Source organism: Canis lupus, chromosome 14 (genome assembly GCF_011100685.1).
Source record: "Canis lupus familiaris isolate Mischka breed German Shepherd chromosome 14, alternate assembly UU_Cfam_GSD_1.0, whole genome shotgun sequence".
NCBI classification, from domain to species: domain Eukaryota; kingdom Metazoa; phylum Chordata; class Mammalia; order Carnivora; family Canidae; genus Canis; species Canis lupus.
Window position 1 is genome coordinate 42309571 of NC_049235.1, and position 21925 is coordinate 42331495.

A 21925-nucleotide genomic window follows, 5' to 3' on the forward strand; every position below is an offset into this window, starting at 1 on the left:
GGAAGCTTCTAATAGAGAAGGGAGATAAAGTACATGTTCCAAAATTACCATCAAAACAAACCAGAGCGTCTGCCAATTGAGAGGTATCGGGGAAAGACTAGAAGGATTCATTAAAAGGAAAGCTGGTTTCTGGCTTGGGGATCAGGGCAGATTCTCCAGGAAGGTGCATTCTACTTACCTCCTCACAGCATAAGATGCTCAGCAGGGAGGACATGGGAAAAGGCCAGTGTTGACAGCCCTTGGTTGTACTGGGCACCGTGAGAAGGGGTCGCAGGCGTGAAGGGGAGAATAGGAAATACATATGGAGAGGGAAGGTGGGAAGGCTTTAGATGCTAAATTAGCTTTCATGCTAACAAAATGGTAATTGCTAATAATCCTCAACAGACCAAAGTATTAACAAAAATTCTTTCCCCGCCATAAGCCTTTTAATATTTGAAGAAAGAGTAGACATATCTTTTAAAAATCCTACTTTTCAAACAGGCCTAAGATTTTTGCAGCACCAGTATTCCCTTTTCCACTGACAAATAGGCATAGGCTAGAATTAATACCCATGAGTGAATGTATGAATGAATAAAATACATGAATTGATATCCTTATTGTCTCATTTGGAGAAATGCTTTGGAAGGCCTACAAACAGGTGTGTGAGCCTACTGAAGAGGGGTTAGCATCTTATTTCAGCAACCTTTTCCTAATTTACTGACATTATAAACATTTTTGCAAGGAACAGCCAGCCAGCCTTTAGGTCTCTGAAGCTAAGAAAAATGATAGTGAGGGATCATGCCTGCTGAGTTTTCTCCATTTGTTGGGGCTTTAACAATCTAAATTATTGATCAACTTTCAGATTTTAGTTCTGAACCTGGAGCTTTCCATTTGTTCTTCAAAATTATAGGCCTCTGATTTATGGTTCATCTCGGACCAACAAGCTGAACTTCCCCAGTCGTCCTGTCTTTATTCAGTGAGCATATTTGTTGGCCTTGTATCCTTCTTCTGGTCTCTGAACCCAGTGGAAAAAAAGCGAGTCTCTGTTTCATTCTACTTTTGTACAGCACAGGATGGCCGTGGGGTAGTACCTTCACAACAAGTGCTCCTTTGTCCCTTTCCTTCATATTATCTCCAGTCAGTTTGAGGTAATAAAAGCAATCTACTTCACAAGGCCATGCTTTACTTTCCCTAACTAAAGACTGCAAAGCTCTGTGAAGGTAAATAGTATCATCAGACTACAGAAATAGAGCTTGACATCCTTTCGTGAGACCTCAGGGATGAATAATGAAACCTGTTGGGTATTGCCCAATTTGGAACAAGAAAGATATAAACCTCGGGCCAAAGATTAGACATTTCCTGTGGTAGAAGAAGTCACTGCTGATTCGTTATCTCCAATGCAACGGAGAAAGCAGAAGTTATTTGAAGCAAAGATTTGGCCTTTCCGGTACACAATTTATAACCACCTATGGAACACAAACTGTCTGCCAGGTACACCGTGGCTTTATACGCTTCATTAAGTCTTTATAACACCCTACATTATCAGGATTTGGGTTGCAGGTAGAGAAACTGAGACTCAGTGAGTGTAGGTAATTTGTTTAAGGTCACATACCTAATAAATGGTGGAACCAGAGTATGAATTCCTGTGTTGTTTTTCTTCTTTTTCAAAGCCCGATAGGTGTCAACGCTATTGGGTGACATAGCCAAGCCAGTCTACCTTCTAAAGATCTGGAGGGATACATGGATTGCTAGTCAAATAGTAGATGTGTTTTTGATCAGAAGAACTTTGGGAAAGCAGGAAGTCATTTGTGATGGAGAGGTTAGTGTGATGGGCCATATATCCCTGAAGGATTCCAGATTAGCCTACTTTGGGGGTGCATTGTGCAACAAGAGAAAAAAAAAAGGATGAGTGTGGGTGCCTGGGTCTCCTTATACCAGGCAGGGATGTTCCAAGTTCCATGTAGATGAGGGTCAGGAAGATTCAATGTGGCTAAGGTGGACTCATGACCCCTCAACTGTTGAGAAACCTGCATTTAAAAAAAGAGAGAGAGAAAGAGAAAGAGAGAGCGCTTTATTGGGAAGGTGCGCTGGGATGGCATCCTGAAGGGAATTTTTTTTTAAAAAGTTTAAATCAACTAGAAAATGTGACATGAGTGCATATTATGATTATTCAACATTTATCATTCACTGTACGTTGGATGCGTGGTTGATGTGAGCCCCCTAGGACTGTCTGCTGTTCCTGTGTCACTCCTGATAATTTTTAAATTGACTCTGTCCTTTTAACCACGTTTTAAAAAATTGAACTACCCCAATGTGAACACTTTCCACTTTGCTACATAATGAGAGTACTTTCATTCCTTTAATGTTTGCGTTTTCCTTTGATCTAACAATTTCTGTTCAGATTTCACAGTTTTCTGTTGCTTCAGGATTGAAAGCACCGATTACCCTGCTGGGAGCGTGAAATAGATTTAAAAAAAAAAATCCGTATGATATTTCCTCCCAGTGAAATTAATTTACGTTTAAATACAGGGGAAAGGTACACACCTTGCGCTCAAGTCTCTTTCTCTCTCGCACAACCTCAGCAAGTCCTTATCCTGAAAGGAAGGGCTCGGTGGACCTGCTGCCAAGTCTTTTGTGAGGATCCTTTACCAGACGAGTCAGAGAACCTCTTTCTTTGGACACCCGGGCTTTGTGTGGGCCTGATGACATATTTGGAACATCTCTATTTCTTTGAAGGGCAACCTCAAAAGCCCAGTGGAGTGTCCAGTGGCTGGGGCGGGGGGCGGGAGGAGGAGGAGGGGGGCCCCCCGGAGAGGTGTACTTAAGCGCCTCTGGATCGGGCTCGCTAGGGTGTTTGCAGGGTGTTTTAGGAAACACACCTCGCAGGGCAGGGACCGACAGCTGCAGAGTAACAAAGGACAATTTGGAGGGGGGTGCAAGAAGCGCTCCAGGGCCGCTCGGGCGCCCCAGGGCCCCCTTTGCCCGGCACCGTGTCCCCGGTGACCTCGCCCTCGCCCTCCGGTCCCCCACCCCGGCTGTCTTGGCCCGGCCGCGGGCGGCGAGCCCCTCCGCCGTCTCCCCACTGCCGGGTGCCCCCAAACCGCGGAGCAGCGCCGCGCGCGCCCCGCGCCCCCCGGCGGCCTCCCGGGCACCCCGGGGTCCCGCCCCCCTCCCCCGCCCCGCAGCCCCCGGCCTCCGCCCGCGGCCCCGGGTCTCCGGAGCTGTCAAGCCCGCGCGGCGCAGAAGCAGCCCCCGAGCTCCCGCGTCTCGGCTCCTTCCTTTGTGTGCGCGCGAGCGGAGCCGGGGCGGAGGGAGCGGGGGGAGGTCGCTCGGAGCGCCTGGCTCCCGCCGCCGGGCCCGGGCCGCTCGGGGCGCCGCCGGGAGGTGCGGGAGCTGGCGGAGCGCGCGCGGGGGAGCGCGGGGCACCGGCGGGGGCTCGGCTGGAGGCGCACGGCTCGCCCGCCCCGGCCGCCCCCAGCCCCGGCCTCCGGGCGCTCGCACCTACCCCGGGCCCCGGAGGGGAGCGTGCACGGGCGCGGAGAGGGACGGAAACCACAAATAAATAGCGGCGGCGGGAGCGCGTCATCTGGCGGAGCAGGAAGTGCAAGCGGAGTCCGGAGGCTGGGGCTCCGCGCGCGTCCCCAGGACTTTGCCATGGGCTGGGGGCCGCGGGGGCAGCGGCGGCGGCGTCCGCACCCGCACCGGGGCTGAGCAGCAGCGACGCGCGGGGCGCGAGATGGCAGCGTCCAGCAACTCCAGCCTGTCCGGCTCCTCCGTGTCCTCCGGTGAGTTTCAGCCCGTGGGACGCGGCTGCCGCGGGGCTCTGCCGCCCCCTGCGCGCCCCGCGCCCCCTGCCCGCCCCGCGCCCCGGGATGCGGAGAGCCTACCTGTGGCCGCCCCCCGGCCCCCGCATCCCGGGCCACCCGGTCTCTCCCGGGCGGGCGCCCGCTGGGACACTTGTCCCGTCTGCCCGCGGCAGCACCTCGGCGCCCGGCCTCCGGCAGGCGGGGGTGGGCGAGCGGCGGCGCCCGGGGGTCCTGGGGGCGCGGCGGCCGCGACAGGCGGAGGGAGCCGGAGCCGCAGGAGCCCGGCCCGAGGGGCGCGCACGGCTCGGGGGGCGCGGGGGGCGCGGGGGGCGCGGGGGGCGCGGGGCGCACGGACCCGCTCGCGGCGCGGCGCCCGCCAGGCCGGGGGGGCCCAAACCCGAGGCTCCTCGCACACTTGATTTTCTTTGTTTGTTTCAGAAATTAGCTCCGCGGAGACACGAGCGCGGGGGCACGGTTTGAGACCCGGGGAAGGGAGGGATACGTACAGTCGCTCTGGTCCTGATTGAATTCGGGCGACTTAGAGGAAGGAAGGTCGAGCCCAACCTCCGACAATTTGCCGCTTTACAAGCGTGTGTGTGCGTGTGTGTGTGCGCGTGATTTTCCTATGTGGCCTCTTGGACATTTTCTTATGATACTCTCTGTAATTTCACTTTCCAGGCATACGCTGGGTTGTCAAGTGGGGCTGAGCAGAGGGAGGGCTTCTTTCAGCTTTTACAGGGTTGGTCAGCAGGTCTCCTTGAAGGGGAAAAAACTGCTAATGAGTCTGAAGGACTAGGAATCAATAGGAACGGACCCTCTGGTTTCTGAGTATGACAGGTTTCTAATCAGAATGATGCATTGGGTAGGATTCTTCTACCACTCTGGTCGCTGCAAACTTTAATGACAGACCCTAAAGGCACAGCTGAGAAGACATTGGAGTGTGGCGAACAGCGTACAGGGGTCTAGATGGTCTTGAAATCCTAAGGAAAATCCTGAGTATGTTAATATGGCATTAAATCCTAGTGTGTGTGTGTGTGTGTATGTGCGTGTGTGAGCGCGCTTGTTGTTGTTGTTGTTGTTGTTGTTTTTGTTGTTACAGTTACTCAGTCATTAAACTCAGGCGAAGAATCACCTGGTTGGGACCATGGGATGGGGCAAGCCTGTCGTAAATCAGCCCAATCTATAGATGTGTAACTAACGTAACCATAAATACGAGGGGAGTTTGACTAAGGTGCGATTGTGATGGGACGCAAGGTGATCCCTTGAAAGCCATCTGTTATCTTTTTTGGCAGGTTCAGTTCCAGGGAAATAGCACTTCCTTTCTTGATCACTGCCAACTAATCAAAAGCACAGTGTTGTTAGGCATATGATATAGTTCAAGTTTCTGGTAGTAGCAGCCAATGGGGCAGAACAGTCATATCTTATTAAGAGCAGCAACAAGTTGACTGCCTGTGGTTTTAATTCTGAGAACTCAGCAAATGCTACAGCGTATTTTTAGTGCCCCCAAACCACTGCTGCTGCTTTTCGATTCATTTTGGTTGACTAACGTTGAATTTAAAGTACAGTGATGTTGGCTTACGATTAGCATATGGTTATTCCTCTCAGAAGACTGCCCACTAGAAAAGGGACTGGTAGGGGAGAGGTGGCAACGGGAAAGAAGAACGAAGAAGAGACAAGAAGTCAGTGTTATCACATGATTTACTGATGGCAGAAATTACAGATGCTGTAGCATCTGAGTGTTCAGATCTTGGTGTAGCTTAAGAGACCTGATTGAAAAATTGAATTCAGGCTTCAGAAAAATACGTGGGTTTGAAGTCACACAGAACTCGCTTTAGATGATGGCAGTTGCTTTGCAGATAGGATACGGGAGCTTAGATGGCTCTCCTTCCTGCGGGAGTTACCACGATTTTAAATCCTAGTGGCAACTGGGAAATGACATGGGCACCGAAATTCAAAAAGTGGGCAGGGATATATGGTTTTGGCGTGCATCAGACTGGCCCGTGAGCTTATATTTTTCAATATACCAATTAATGAGACCCTTGGTCTTGAAAAATACAAGAAGCTGTAGTTCTCTTTTTAAGCACATTTGCCCGTGGTGTGGATCATGAATAATTCAGATGACACAAGCAATTCACACCTGTGAGAGGTGTTGGGCACTAAAGAATAGAGCCTGTTTGTGGTGACAGCTGCGTTCTCCCAGGCAAAGGCCAGAGTCTGAGAAAATAGGACACTCCATCCATCAATTCATCACCGTTTTCACATAGGGCCTACTATATGCCAGGAAGTAAGTTATAACCCTCAGCTTCAAGGAGGCTGAGTGAGGAAGGTAATTTTAGGATTCCTTCTAGTTTTGAAGTTCTAGGATTATTGTTCTTGCATTTTGGCTGCATCATTCACCAACAGGGTCAATTGGAGAGAGTCACTCCACTTTTCCCAGCTTCAATTTCCTCATCTGTAGATAAGGCTCATGTTAATAATGGGACCTACTCATAGGAATGCCGTGTGGATTCAATGAGATAATGTGTGTGGAGCATTTAGCATAGGGTATGGCACTCAGGAAGTGTTTGGTGTGAATACATTTTGCTCCTTTGAGGAATGAAATAGAAGGCACTTCATGGCTCAGACTTCAGGTGCAGAAAGAAATCCAACACACATAAAATTTGCCTCTTACATTGCATGTTAAATTTGATCTTGAGGTTTGAAGTCTATTAAATAAGCAGTTATTAAGCGTATTGTAGGTTTCGGGCATTGTCCCAAGTGTTTGGAATAGAAAGACGAGTTAAGATCCTTTGCCTCATCACCCAGCAGCAGAGATGGACAACAAAATGGTAATGTAGGGGCAGCCCAGGTGGCTCATTGGTTTAGTGCTGCCTTCAGCCCAGGGCCTGATCCTGGAGACCCAGGATCTAGTCCCAGGTAAGCCTCCCTGCAGGGAGCCTGCTTCTCCCTCTGCCTGTGTCTCTGCCTCTCTCTCTCTCTCTCATGAATAAATAAACTATTAAAAATAGTAATGTATATTCCTGTTGGATAAAATGAATTATGTGGAGGAGAGTACAAGGAAGAGTGATTCCCTCAGTATGCAGGGGTCAGTGGAGGTGACCTGTGAGTTGGGACTGAAAGGATGAGTGGGTTATTTTTTCCAGAGAACAGAGGGGGGAAAGATATTTCAGGAAGAGGGAAGAGCTTAGGCAAAGGCCTGGAGATGGGAAGTCCAGAGCCTCATTTTCAACTTCCTTTCTTAGGGCTATGGATCCATTTTGTAGGGGGTATCTCTTCTCTGAACAGTTAAGCTTATAGATTCATTAGCATCATGCAGAGAGGTGTCAGATCCCTTAGTGTTACTGCTGACGTAGGTAGGGGGTTTTCTTTCCATTCAGGTAGCTGTGAGTTTGATGGAACAGCTCTGGAAGCTTTAGGACATACTGGGGCAACTGAGCAGTATAAAAGGAACAGTGGATTCTGTAGCGAATAAGCATATGGAGAGGTGAACTCGAATAATATGGGTTAAACCTCTCTTGGAGGAATAGATCTGGAAGATTTAGGTTTGGTTGTGTTTGCACAGAGAGTCAAGATCTAATAATTCACTCAATATTAAGCTCAAAGTTATCTGATTTTCCTGAGAATATGTTCTCACTTGCTGTTGTTGAACAACAACACCCAAGTGTGTCATTTATTCTACTTTGCAACTGAGACATAACAAATGAAATAATCAGGTTAAAATTAATTTTTAAATACATTTTCTAAGAACTGTTCAGAAATTTTCTTTTGGAATATTCAATTATGTGTAGAAGAAATTGCTTTGCCTTTGTTTTAATGATAACTACTAGTAATTAAATTTCACAATCACCTAGATTGGCAGGAAGGTTTGATTACCTTTATTATTTTAAGTGGGAAAGAAATCACTATCCTTAAGATTTTACTCTAGCCTGTGGTACTTGATTATACTCTGAAATAAACAATGGTTGATTTGCAAAATAGTTTTCTTAATAATCATGGGTTGTATTGGCTTTTGTAATTGAAATAAGAACTTTTTGCATTTTAGTGAAGTGATTGCCAAATGGGTAATTTCACAGAAATAAAAAAGAAAGAAAGAAAGAAAAGAAATAAACTCAGGTAAAGTAATAAATAAAAAAGCTATGAGACGTTTTCCAGTAACTGAACAAGGTAAAAATTAAATATTAAAGGGACCTCCAGGATAAGAAGTTGTTAAGATTTTAAGAACACAAATACACCGTATTATAAAAATTAAATCAACATAGACTTTTTAAGTTAACATGCAGATGAAAAAAGATAAAAATCAGTATTTTTGTGTAGAGTCATTGAAACCTTAATTGGGAAAAGAACATTCCTAAATGAATTGAGGCATTTATTTCTCCAGATTCTATACAGTAGTAATGTGGACCAAATAAATAATGCTATTTTCTGCTGTCACACTGGCTTGATCCTAGAAATGATAAACAGGAATTCTCATTACTCATTATTGGAGGGTCAGAACCAGTGACGTATACAAATCTTTCATATCCCTAGATACAGAAGGTAAAACTATAATAATGCTGCCAAGACATATATATATATAAAATTAGAAACTCCATGGATCCAATACTACAAAACAATATCTTTGTTAAAACAGACACTCACACTTAGAAGTCTTCTCTTGGACCCCTGAATTATTCAGAAATACTCAATACCCAATTTTGTGGGAAAGAAATGTCTTTACCTTTGTTTCAGTGATAACGGCTGGTAATTTAATTTCATAATTACCTAGAGGGTCAGGATGATGATTTTTGTTGTTTTAACTCACCCCCAAAAATTACGATTTCAAAAAAATTGCAAATTAAAAAAATCACACACACAAAAAAATCACAAAGCCAAAACTAATGCTCTGAAAGAAATCATTCACTCGGATGGAGGGAGTATTGTTCTTTGCTATTTTTCTGGTGACCTTCCCACACCTCCTTTTAACCTATTAGATTTTTCACTGGCCCTTTGAAGTAAACCAGATGAACCCAGCGATAGAGAATCTGAGAGCAAAGACTTTTCTTAAGCATGACTGCATATTTGCTGTGTTTGACAAGGGCCCACTGATATGTGTACATTTGCCAAAATGCCATATTCCCCCCCCCCCCCCCCCCGCCATTCCCACAAACCCAATGAAGTGTTTTAAAAGATCCTGCCATTTGTTCAGCTTTCGGGGGACACAAACACCAGGTATTTTCTGAGGCCGCTCCATGTGGGATTTAACTGGACAGTGTGTTCTTTGAGCTGCAACCTGGGGCTTGGCCCGGGTGTTAGCACTGCTGAGTGCCGGCTGCTGCTCTGCAGGATCTCCTGTTTCTGCACAATGGTGAAAATAACCGGACATGGGGTTTGGAACACCTAGACATAAGCAGTGTCACATATGTTTTGAAAAGGAGTTTTTCTGCCAGAAGATCAAGATTCTTGCCAAGATGGTTAGAATCAAAGAAAGAGAAAGGGACCTAGTGATAGACCCATTATGATTAACAGCATCCATCTATCACCCACCCATCATTTATCTTTTATGAATGTATTCACATTTCATGACTCCTGAAGTGTGTCATTTAATTTTCAAAATGAATGGCTTTCTTTCTTCCTTTCCTTTTCCTTCCTTCCTTCCTTCCTCCCTCTCTTCTTTTTGTTTTCCCACCCGTTATTATGTTGGTCAGACTTCTATTTAGAATTTTCTTTTTCATCAACCCTGCGCTTGGTCTTACTTGACTATGAGTTTCCAAATCCTCTAAGCACCATCCTGCTTCTCTTTCCATTTGCTCATTGGAAATGGAAGCTGGTATTCTGTTTCTCACATGGATTCTGGTCAGGGGATCAGATGGATGCCTCTATCTCTGATGCAGGCTGGTTGGTGTGACCGAACACACTCATGTGTCTCAAAGTTACTAACAAAAGCAAAGGTGTTTTTAAAGCCTCCATGGCCAGAGGAAAATCCAGTTAGGAAAGTGCTGGTCCCCCAGGCAGTCCGCTCTGCAATGGGACCCATGTATCTGTTCCCTGGGATCTGAAACTGAGGACCCGGCATGTGTGCATTGCCACGGGGCGATAAAACTTTGCAGCTCTGTACCCACCAAGAGTTGTGCAAATAGCCCGCTTTTCCCCTCATTTATTATTAATCGAACACCTTTGTGGGGGCCAATCTTTGAATAATCTTTACAGCGTGGCCTAATTACAGCCTTGCCTTGCTTCAGTAGCTTGGCCTGTCCAAGTCACCCAACCTCAGCCATATAAGGAGTTGTTTTAAATCATCCAATGCCTAAGTTCCCATAGACATTCTCTAATAAAGGTGTTCAGTGAATAGCCTTATTTAAAATGTAATCATCTCAGGTCAGAGGTTATACTGATAAGATTCTTGGAGTTGAGACATCCTCTACACGTTATGTAAGCTGCCAATCACCCCTTGCCTTGGTGAGCCTGCTGGGGAGGACACTTTGCAACAAGAAAGGCTGGATGCCACTTTCCTGCTGGAATCCACTAGATTTGGAGAATCAGTCAGCTTCCTTAGGCTGGCAAGAAATCTCCCTTTCTGACATGTGTCTTCATTAGATATTGCAGGCGGAGCTCTAAACTCAGAGTCAGAAGATCTGGATGCTGAAACCTTTAACTAGCGCATTGACCAGGGCACTTAAACCCTTAACTAAGGCTCTTCGAGAGGCTTCAAGCCCTGACTGTGACCCTTAAACCATTAACCAGGACTCTTGAACCCTTAAGGAAAGTTCCCAAACCCTTAACCATAGGCCCTTAAACCACATACTTAACTAAGCTGTACAACTAGCTAAGGATGTGTGACCTTTGGTAAAAATAGCCTCTGAGCTTTAAGTACCTCACTGCAAACTGCAGATATGACGGCCTGTTTCCCAGAACTGATGTGAGCATTAACGGGGTGATAGAAGTATTGTCTCCCATAGACCTGGCTATCCTATCTGCTCTGCAGATGCAGATTCTTCCCCCTTCCTTCCCTCCTGCCCTGAACATCAGTGAGCCTCAGTCCTCTTGTCTTTAAACCAGAAATAGAGGTATCTGATGAATTTACCCCACAGGGTTGTCATTTCTGAAGCACTGCTTGGGAAACTGCTTAGTAAACTGAAAAGGCAACTAGCAATACTGAATGATTACTATGTCTCACTCTGTTTACATGTAGTCCTTGGAGTATTTCTTTAAGGCAGACCAGGTATCCCCTTTTGCAAACAAACACATAGGTTCAGAGAGGACATGGGGCTTGGATTCGAGGTGGTAGGGTTGGAGGAACGACTCCTTAATTTCAAAGATCAGGTTCTTTCCTCTTGAAACATAAAGGGTTGGTTTGTGTTTCTATCTATGTTTTGAAAGTGTCTGACATTAAAGTTTAAGGCTGAAATGCATGCTCCTTGTTAACAGAGAAAATACAGTAATACATCTGTGCTTTATTTTGATGCCCTTGGTAGTTATCCAGACCCACACTGAACCTGACCAAAGCTTAATCTCACTACCGTTGGGACCTGGGAGATATTACCGAGTGAATACTCTGTAGAGAGATCGCCTGGGAAATTGGATTTATGGATATCTGCTCTTAAGAATAATCTCACAAGGTGAAGGGTCTATAGGTGTTCATGTACTATTCTTGCAACTTTTCTAAGGTTTGAAAATTTTCCAAATGAAAGAAGACTGAGGAGTAGAAAAGAATAGTACAGTTTGCCTCCAATTGATTGTCTTCACTGAAGTCTTAAAAGCATTCCATCTCATGCGAGCTTATCTAGTCTTGTGATCACCTCATGAAACTCCCAGATTCTGAATCCTCAAGGGAAGAATATATATTTCTTAACTTATATCTTAAGCGAAAAGTAAAGGAACTGAAATTATGGAAGGCATTCAGGTAGACCTATGCAACACTTCTACCTGAGAAAATGTCTTTTCCCTCCCAAGCTCGTTTGACTTTACATATCATTATAGGTTTCAAGTGAGGAGGGGGGCTTGCAGGTTGTTTTAGCAGATTCCAGAATTAGATACATAAGAGAATCAGGGCCATTCAGCTAGTTGGTGGTGGAGCGAGAGCTGGAACTGACAACTAGGACCCGTGTTCCCAGAACATTCATTCTCCATCCCCTTTCCTGGCGCATCCTAAGGAGTAGCATTATCCTTAGAGAATTTCTTACAGCTGTTTTTTTCTGTCTGGCTTCATAAAGGCTGTTCTGTTTAATTATTTAATATTTTCAAAAAAAGAAGTCATAAAGTGCTTTGTATTTTAAATGAGCCTTAGATCTCAAGGCTGTTGTTGTGCCAATAGAGGCACAAGGACTTAAGTGAGCTAGCGTCTGCCCTATCTATATATAGCTGTGCTGTCTAATATGGTAACCACGAGCCACATGTAGCTGTGGTTTAAATTTAAATTTAAATTTAAATTTAAATAAATTCAGTTCCTCAGTTGCATTAGGCACATTTCAAGTGCTCAGTGACACATGTGGTCCATGGCTACCATATTAGACCATGAAGAAATAGAACATTTCCATCATCCTGTGAAGATTCTGTTGGGCAGCTCTGGTAAACAGGGAAGGTGGTTCTAGGACAGGGACCTTACTAACGTAAAATAATAAGCTACAGATAGGAACCTTGATAGAATGTTCTCTCATTCCTGTATTTGCTCATAGTGCTGCTTTGGTTATATTTCACTAATTTTGCAAATTGGTTTTTTTAAAAAAGTAATTTTTTCATAACTTTGAGGGGAATTGTGGAATGACAGCTAGAGGATGATGTTAGGGAGTAATTAAAATGTTTATAAACTCTTCTAGTCTTGAAATTGGATTCAAGCCTTTTAAAAAATTGTCTCTAATTTCCCTAATGACAAATCCATCTCTTTTTAAAAAAATCCCACAGTGAGCTATAATTTTGCCCTCAAAGAGGAAAAAAAAATTGCCCATGTCCAGAAGTAGTTTGAATCTTATAATTGTATCTCTTCCAAAACATCATAAAGAAAATAAGAAAATTGTGAACGTGTGGACTGAGGTTGCTAGTGGCATATCCAAGCCATGCTATTTAAAGGAGGTTTTCTACCAACTTGGCCATCAGCAAACCATTCGCCTAGAAGTATTTTACTACTGCAAAAGTCCCACATATGGGGCAAAGCAAATGCACTGGTTTTTAGAAAATAAAGTTAGCTTTGAGAATTAGCACATTTAATTGGAAGAAAATGAATGCAGATAAGATGCAGGAACATGACTGTTCCTAAGAAAAGGAAGCTGCCCTCCTTGAACTTCTGTTACCATCTTCAAGTGCAACCAAAAAATGGAAAGGTAGATGGTATCTTTAAAGGGTCAAACAACCATCAAGAAAGAGGTCAATGTTGAGGCCATTGGATTCAGACATAATAGCCAGAGGCCCGTGGCCTGTATGGCTTAGTCCTTATTGACATAACTCAGATCATAAATTTAGGGTAGTGTGAATCACAGTATCACTTGGGTGGGTGATGACCATTTGCAATTCTTTTCTCTGATCAGAGGCCCAGTACCTGGATTTCATCTTGCCTTGTACAGAGAGTCCTTCTGTACTCTCAGGACTGGCTGAGCACTGTGTTCTTCAAGGAAATAAAACCTAGCGTTCCTTATTTATTTCACGTAATTGCACACTAACAATATAAAGTGCTTTTTCTTTTTTCTTTTTTTTAATGATGTGTTTATTTATTGGAGAGAGTACACCTCAAGTACATTCCTCACTGAACTTGGAGTCCATCCTGGGGCTTGATTTCACCACCCTGAGATCATGACCCGAGCCGAAATCAAGAGCCAGCCACTCAACCAATGGAGCCACCCGGCTGCCCCTAAAGTGCTTTTTCTTGAATAGTTTTGCTTCTGAGGAATACACCCAAGAGATCAATGTTTGGGACAAGAAAACAGAAAATAGGGACTATGGGTTGAAGGGTGAATCTTCTGCAACAAATACTAGAATGTGTGGCTGCAACACGGGCCTATAATAGTCTGACCTATAAGTATCTCAAGACTGAGGCTTGCACTGCCCACATGAGCTGTTTAGCTCTTGAAATGTGGCTAGTGTGACTGGACATGCACTGCAAGTGTAAAATACTTACCAAGAGTTTGAAGACTTAGTACAAAACAAAAAAAAATATAAAATATCTCACGAATAACCTTGTTATGTGGGTTATACGTTGAGATGATTATATTTTTTGGATATTAGGTTAAAAAAAGATATTGTAAAAACCAATTTCACCTGGTTAATTAAAAAAAAATGTGGTGAGGCACCTGGGGGGCTCAGTTGGTTAAGCATCTGACTCTTGGTTTTGGCTTGGGTCATGATTTCAGGGTCTTGAGATCAAGTTGGGCTCTGCACTGAGCATGGAGTTTACTAAAGATTCTCTCTCTCTGTCTGCCCTTTCTCCTGCTCATACTTGGGTGCTCTCTCTCTCTCTCTCATAAATAAATAAATAAATAAATAAATAAATAAATAAATAAATAAATTCTTTAGAAAATTTAATGTGGCTGCCAGATTTTTTAAGATTAGATACATAGCTCACATCATATTTGTATTGGACAGCCACTGGTCTGGACAACTTGAGTGAGAATGTTCTAGCCTTTATCAGAGAATGTACCACATGAAACCTGCCGATTCACTGCTCCATGGCTCCCATAGTTGCTGCCCTGCACACTCTCCAAGCTAGAGAAAGATACCCTCTCTTCTGTGTGGCCCAGTTCAGCCCCCATTCTCAGGTACCTGTTTTGTTTTAGTGCCAGACATCGAGAGATGTCCTTCATTTTTCTGGGCCTGTACAGAGATTTTGAAATGAGGTAATAGAGAGAGAGATGGAATTGAGCTCCATCAGATTCTTGTTGATACAGGTTTTGTGCTTTGTTTTAGGCTTTACTACTATAATTCTAGACTTTACATATTTACTTGTTAGATTTATGTGTACTCCTCCTCCGAAGAAAGCCTGTAATGCTAAGAAGTTGGGTGAACAAGACACATTTTTCTCCTGACCTGTGTAGGAAATTCTTCTCTGATAATGTTTGTACCGAGGCTTCTTGCCATGAATATGTATATGTGTATAAAACATGTATATGTGTGATCTATGTCTGTATACATGTATATATGTCTATATGTGCATGTTTGTGTGTATACGTAACATCCAGAAAGCAGAAGGAGATGAGGTTTCAAGCAAAAGTTATTTCCAAACCAAATATATAATATATAAAAGTTAATATCAAGGGAAAGGCAAAGTCAAGCCTAGCATTACTTTTAGTAATGAAAAAAATACACTTGGGATTATGCTAATGATGTGTAGATATTAATACACATAATTCGGCTGCCTAATATTGATTTAAGTTGCTCATTCAAATTCACTTTATTATAGAAAAATTAGCCATTTTGTTTTATAGTGTTTGTCCCTGCAGACAGTGGAACTGTTAAGTCATGTTTATTGGGTAAATAACACTATTTTGCTGACTTTCATATGCAAAGAGAGCATTATCATGTCTCCCACAGGAAGTGCCCTGTGAGTTACTGTTTTCTGGCTGGGGACCTGCTTAGTTCAAGCCAGGTGTCCTCTCTGTTATCTCCCTTAGGATCAATGTTCAAGGTTGAATGTACTGTCAGTGGTCAGGGCACAGAAGTTTTTTCTCCTACGTGACGTGAACATCCCGAGGCCTGAACTTTATCCACATGAGAGCCCCATGCTTGCTTTAAGCAGCCAAACTAACCCACATGCCTTTTTCCTTTTTTTCTAAATATGAATTCTTCCTCAGAGAAAAAAAGCAATTGACAGGGGCTTTCAACTCTCTTGAAATAATATTGGATTAAGATTAGGAACATAACCACAGCAAATCCTAGGCAATTACCAGCGGAAGACATGATTTGGAATTAGACAATGTAATTTGTCATAAGAATATAATAATTGCCATAGTACTTATTTGGTTCAGCATTCTAACCCCAGTAAAAGCACTAAGAGGTATTTTATAAAAATGCTCAGCAGACTTTCAAGGAAGAGATGCCCTGCAGACATCTAACTTTTCGTAAATAGCTGAGTGTAAATCTGTCATTCAGGAATTCATGTAGACACGTTTCTGAGAGCATATGTAGTTTCAGCTTGTGATCCTCCTTATAGTAATGAGTTCCATCCATTTTCCACCCCTAGAGTGGACTGATATTTCTTTTCATTGCTTTAAATTTTAGTCTCTGAAACTTATTTCTAACATCCACTCTTGGGTTTTGTAAATAAGTGTGGGTTCATTTGAACCCCAGACTTCAAGAGTGGTATTGTGTGGCAAGTATTGGGAAGCTGAGTTGCTGGTCCAAATACCAGCACCAACTGGCTATCTTAATTTGGGTCCATCTGCAATTTCTTGTCCATAAAATGGGCTAATAATTCTTATGGAAATCAAATGGAATAGTGTCTGTGAAAGAAATTTGAACTTGGAAAACTTGTGAACAAAACATAAAAATCTCTGATCTCATGAAGTTTCAGTCATATATAGACGCTCTATTGATTCCCCTCTTGGGTGATAAACAATCGCTCAGAGTTCATGATTCTCTAATATAACTTGAAAAATCTCATGTAAATATATTACCTTGCTCTTCACCAACTTTTCAAAACCTTGAAGTGTTAAGCCCATTGGGTTAGAATTTCTCCATTCAGTGTATGATTCCATTGTGCATCCTACTTTCCCATAAACATTTTAAATTAGCTCAGACAAATCTCTCATTTATACTTTCTGATCCAGTGGAGTGGCTCTTTTTAAAATTAAGTTTGATGTAATATCCAATCTATGCAAGTAAATCTCTGCAACAGACATGGAAGTTATGAAGCACAACAACAGAACTCTCATTCGGAGTCACTCAGTCTAGGAACATCACCTACTTTCTCCCTTCCGTCCCTTCTTCTTTCACTCTCTTCCTGTAAAGGTAACCACTATGAATTTCTTGTTTACTATTACCTTCATTTTCCTTCTTTCTTTAAGTAATTGAAAGAAATAATCCAGAATCTATGCTTCAGAAAGGCAGATGTTTTTGTCTGTTTTGCTCACTGCCAATCTCTAGTACCTAGAACAGTGTGTCGCATGCAAGAGGCACTCAATAATTGTCGAGGAATGCCACTTTAGCCCCTCTTTTATCTCTTATATGTAAATCAGTTCTGTAAGGTTCCTGTCTCTGGTTCACATTAGCTGCATGCCTTTAATGATTTTTAGAAAATTAGGAGTCTTTTAAAACTCATAATATGGATTTTTTGCACTTAAATGCAATAGGAGACTCCCAACAAAATCACATGGTCTTCTCCGAAGCAGGACTGCTTCTTAGAGTTGATTTGTAGTTCGTAAGTACTTTTCAGGAGTGAATAGTGAACCACTCAAGGAATATAAGTAGTAAAGCTAGAGCTGAACAGGGAGAGCCACAGAAAAGATTTTAGAAAGTGATACAGTGCACGTGCTACAGCAGGTGTGAACCTTGAAAATGTTATGTGAAGGAAGCCAGTGGTAAGAGACCACATATTGTGAGTCTACCTATATGAAATATCCAGAATAGACAAATCATAGAGACAGAAAGTGGATAAGTGATTCCTAAAGCAGGGAAGGCTGGAGGGAAATTGGAACAACTAACTGCCAATGAGTATGGGGTTTCTTTTGGGGGGTGATGAAACTGTCTGAAATTGATTGTGGTAATGGTTGCCCATCTCTGTAATATACTAAAAGTCATCGAACTGTACACTTTTAAACAGGTGAATTGTAGAGTCTGTGAATTCGATTTCAATAGAGCTGTTGTTAAGAGAGGCAAAAAAAAATTGATAGAGCAGGGCTGAGAATGGGAAAAGGTTTAAAGTGAGCAGACAGGGAAAAACCCCATAGATCAAGTCCTTCCTTGATGGATACTCATAAACAGATAGGAAACCTTTTTTCCATATTCACTGATAGCAACACATGGGGGTAGCCCTCCTCTTCCCATTTTTATTCCTATAGTTGTCTGTTTCTACTGACAGCTCCCCACCTCCTCAGAAGGTTCCATTGAGATGCGTTCTCTGTGCTTGGTTCCCGGGGTCAGCTCAATGATGCCTCTTTCCCCAGTGCCCTCAAAGGCTGCGATATCCTCTCTCTGGCTGAGGAATGAGGGCCAACAGCAGGTGATTTTTAGATGATTTTTAGATTTTTAGCAGGTGATTCTGCTGATGCTGGGCAAAGCAATCAGTGCATTTCTCATGACTGGTTAATCAGATTTCTGTGCAGATTTTCAAGCCCTGGGCATAAACTCTTGACGCCCTCAAAGCGGAATGTGAGTCATCTGGGAACCCAGTTTCCTACTGTGTAACCTGGGTACTGCTGAGTTTACTAGTACAATGATGCTTCTGTTGCTGCCTCCAGGTACCCTCACTAGATGGATGCATGTGCAGGCGTTTCCCGGGGTATGATCTGCTGGCTCTTTTGTTGTTTCTAATCAAAGAGTGGGCACACTTTGATCATGTCAGATCACAGCATTGTACTGTAAATACTTCGTCAGAAATATTACACAGGTACAGTTGTCTTGGATGTTCCAATAATGTTTACTGTAACTCTGAACAAGTAAAGAAACATGCATTTGCTCAGACATGTTATAAAATATGAATATTTCAAATATGAAGTCTTCCAGAATCACATATAGTTCATGATAATGAATCCAACCAATCAGTATTTGAAAAATACCTGCTGCTTTAGAGTGCAAAGTTCCCCTCCCTGAGAGTTTAGTGACTGCTAGAATAAGATCGACTTTCTGCCTCTTAGAGGAAAATCTGGCTCTGGTGGGGAGCTTGTGGAGATAAAGATTGGCATCTTGGGGGGACAGAGTCCCTGCATGGCCACTTTCATGAGCAGGCTTCAATCTTAAGTCGCCTATAGGAGTTCATAGCAAGGTTGACTCCCCTTCAAACTATTCATGGCTTGTCCTTCTTACTCGTCGTGGCACAACAAAGGTTGGCACCCTGCACCCCCAATACAAACAGATACCTATTGATGGGAGTGTGGAGGCAAAGCAAGTACTGAAACATCCTCTTCCTTAGGTTCTCATTCGGAGTATTTTCCTGGCACCCGGGGGAGGAAGTGAGTATGCAAGACGGTGAATTTGTTCTTTGGTGTCCTCTCCCCGGGGGAAATCTGGCTGCCTTGGGTTCCCTACCCAACAGCACATGGAGGCCAGGGGCATTGTGCCTGGTATTGGCCTCTGTACCTGCTCTGACATTTCACTCCAGGGGTGGATTTTATTCCCCGGTCCTCCTATAGTGGTCCGCCTTGATCCGTGGTTTTGCTTTTCATGTTTTCACATTTTCATCATCAACCATGTTGGGGAAGCAAACTGTCCTGTTTCTGATGAATCAGCGGAAGGTCAATAGTAGCCTAACTCTACCTCGCAGTGCTTACGTCATCTGCCTCATCTCTGCCTCATCTACAGGTCATCATCTCACATCATCCCAGGAAGAAGGAGGGTGAGTACAGTGCAATAATATTGAGAGACAGAGATTGCATTTCTGTAACTTTTACTACAGAATATTGTAAGTTTCTATTTCATTCTCAGTTACTGTTTTTAATCCCTTGCTGCGCCTAATTTATAAATTGAACTTTACCCTAGGTTTGTATATATAGGAAAAAACAATAAATATGAGGTTCTCTCTGTGGACTTAGGAACCCACTGAGGGCCTTGGAAGGTGTCTCCCCTCCCCCATTGGGTAACGGGGGTACCGCTGTACTTTCTAACATCACAGGCCAAGCTTTCCCTAACAAAAGGTGCTCTTCATGCAACTTTCTCTTGCTAACACCAACATGCATGACACATTCATGCCTCCTTGCTTCCTCCGTAGAACATTTAAAGGTGCAGTTATTATATGGGTTAGGAGGTTTCTGCTGCAAATACAGAAAACACTGAAAAGAAGTGGAAGATAGGGTAACCAAACACTGTGGCATCTGACTCTGTTGGCTTCTCTACAGTTCTCTTGGCTCTGTCCTCTTGGTGGAGGAGCTTTGCCCTGAGCTTCTCTTTTCTTTTGGTGTCAAGATGACAACAGCACTACCTGGCATCACCATAGAAAGGGTAAAGAAGTACAGGTTTCCCCCACTGTCTGAAAGTAGATTTCCTATGAAATCTTTTTTAAGCCAAAATGATACAAAGTGAAGAGGCATTTTTTATTAATTTATATGGAAAAATCTGTGAGTGTTCCCAGGACCAAAAAATAACCTCTCTTTGACTTTTCTGATACCTTAGGATGCAAGATTGCTAATAGATGTACAAAATAAATCAAGACAAAACACAGATGCTCATAGATACCATTCAAAGCTACGTGGCTAGATGCTAAGATGCTGAGTCTAATTTTGGGAATGGAACATTGTGGGACCACTCGCACTGCTGGGGGTCTCCACTGCCTTCATAACTGCTCACTGCAAAACTAATGCTGAATACTATCTTTGCTTTTCACCCCCTTTTTTTTGCAAAAGCAAAAATCTTTTGGGGGTTTCATTTGGTTAGTGAAAATGTAGGTTAGTGTAGGTCTTTTGTAAAAGAGAAGTTGTGTAATGCAAACTTTTTTTTTTAGTGCAAACTTTTGAACAACAGGGGATACCTGTAGTCTCTTTCTCATTGCTGTGTGAAAAGTGAGAAAGCCTTTCTCAGAAGCTCCTCTTCTCCCAGCAGACTTTCCCTTGCCTCATTGCTCACAGTTTTGTCACATGCTCATATGCAAGGCAATCACTGGCAAGGAGATAGGATTTCCATGATGCTTTCTCTCTAGACAATGACCTCCTTCCTGGAATGGGGATGGGGCTAGCCTCTCCCAAAGGGGTGAGGACATCTGAACAGTACAGGGTTCTGTGAAGGAGGACAGAGGAACCAAGAGTGTCCGGCACAGTAATGTCATGAAGATCCTCAGTCTTTGAAATCTCTAAGGCCACCACAGAAATACTGAGAGTTCTAAGAAACCTGGCCCCTCCCACTCAAGGGACTTATTATAGTCTAGTTGAGAAGCAGAAAATTGGTGAATGTATTTAGCCTGTAGTAATACTCATTCTGCGACCAGAATATTTCTGCTTCCCTTCCAAATTAAAGTGACTCACAGCTTTTACTGATGCCTTGCTTTCATATGTTAGTGCTTTGTGAATTGAAGCACTTTGTTTTATGGTTATGGAAAAATATTAAGTGTGATTCTGGATAGATTCCTTAGCTCTGATGAAAAGTTAGACAGGAAGGACTGAAGGTTTTGATTTTTGACTTACTTTTTTAAAAAATATATTTTTTTTATTTATTCATGAGAGACAGAGAGGGGTGGGGGAGGCAGAGACAGAGGGAGAAGCAGGCTCCCTGTGGAGCAGAGAGCCCAATATGGGACTCGATTCCAGGACCCCAGGATCATGACCTGAGCAGAATGCAGATGCTTAACCTACTGAGCCACCCAGATGCCCCATTCTTGACTGACTTTAACATCCCTGGGCCTGGTGTAAGTTGGAATTGTTTTATTAGAAATTCAGAGAATAGTAGATAATTCAACCACTCCTGGTTGCTATGGCAAGGAATTTTTTAAAGCTTTGATTTATGAGAAATAGTGATCATTAGGAGCTCTTTGTTTTTAAAATAGAGAGCCCTGCAAATTGTCAAGCCTTGAGTGCAACAAATAGATGATTGACACCTAATTGGAGAAAGAATCTCAGGTTATTTCCAAAGGAAGAAGAACAGGCAGGCTTTTGGAGCACAGATTCCCGTTTTTCATTTTTATGGCAGGCCAGAGTGTGTAAAGATCATTGGACAAGGAATCATGTGGCCAGGTCTGTGCCAGCTCTAGCCCAGTGTTTGCTTTTCATATGGCCTGGGGCAGATTACATTATCATTTTGTGACTTTTTGATGCTCATCTGTAGAATTATTAGGTTGGACCAGATCATCTTGAAAGTCTTGAAAATTTTATGATTTTCTGACTCTTGCCTATTTCTTCTTGCCAATTTATGGTAGATTGGTGGTATCGCCAAGGGAACAAGCCTCCCACCTCACACGCATACTTCACATAGCGGTTACCATTGGCACCATTTGTTTCAGGCACTCAGGGTATAAAGCATCACTACTCTTGGGTATCTGTGCTGCACTCACATTTCAGGCCTCACTCTGAGTAAAGCCCAGAGATATTCCAAGTGTGCTC

At 43.3% G+C, this 21925-nt stretch overlaps 1 protein-coding gene across 1 annotated transcript in view; it reads left to right on the forward strand.

Moving 5' to 3' along the window:
• Positions 1–3548: 3548 nt before the first annotated feature.
• Positions 3549–21925, forward strand: part of CHN2 (chimerin 2) — a 295757-nt gene continuing 277380 nt past the window's right edge. The window contains exon 1 of the mRNA XM_038557212.1: positions 3549–3764. Coding sequence (XP_038413140.1) covers positions 3716–3764 — 49 coding nt within the window. The 5' untranslated portion in view covers positions 3549–3715. The remainder of the gene's footprint in view (positions 3765–21925) is intronic.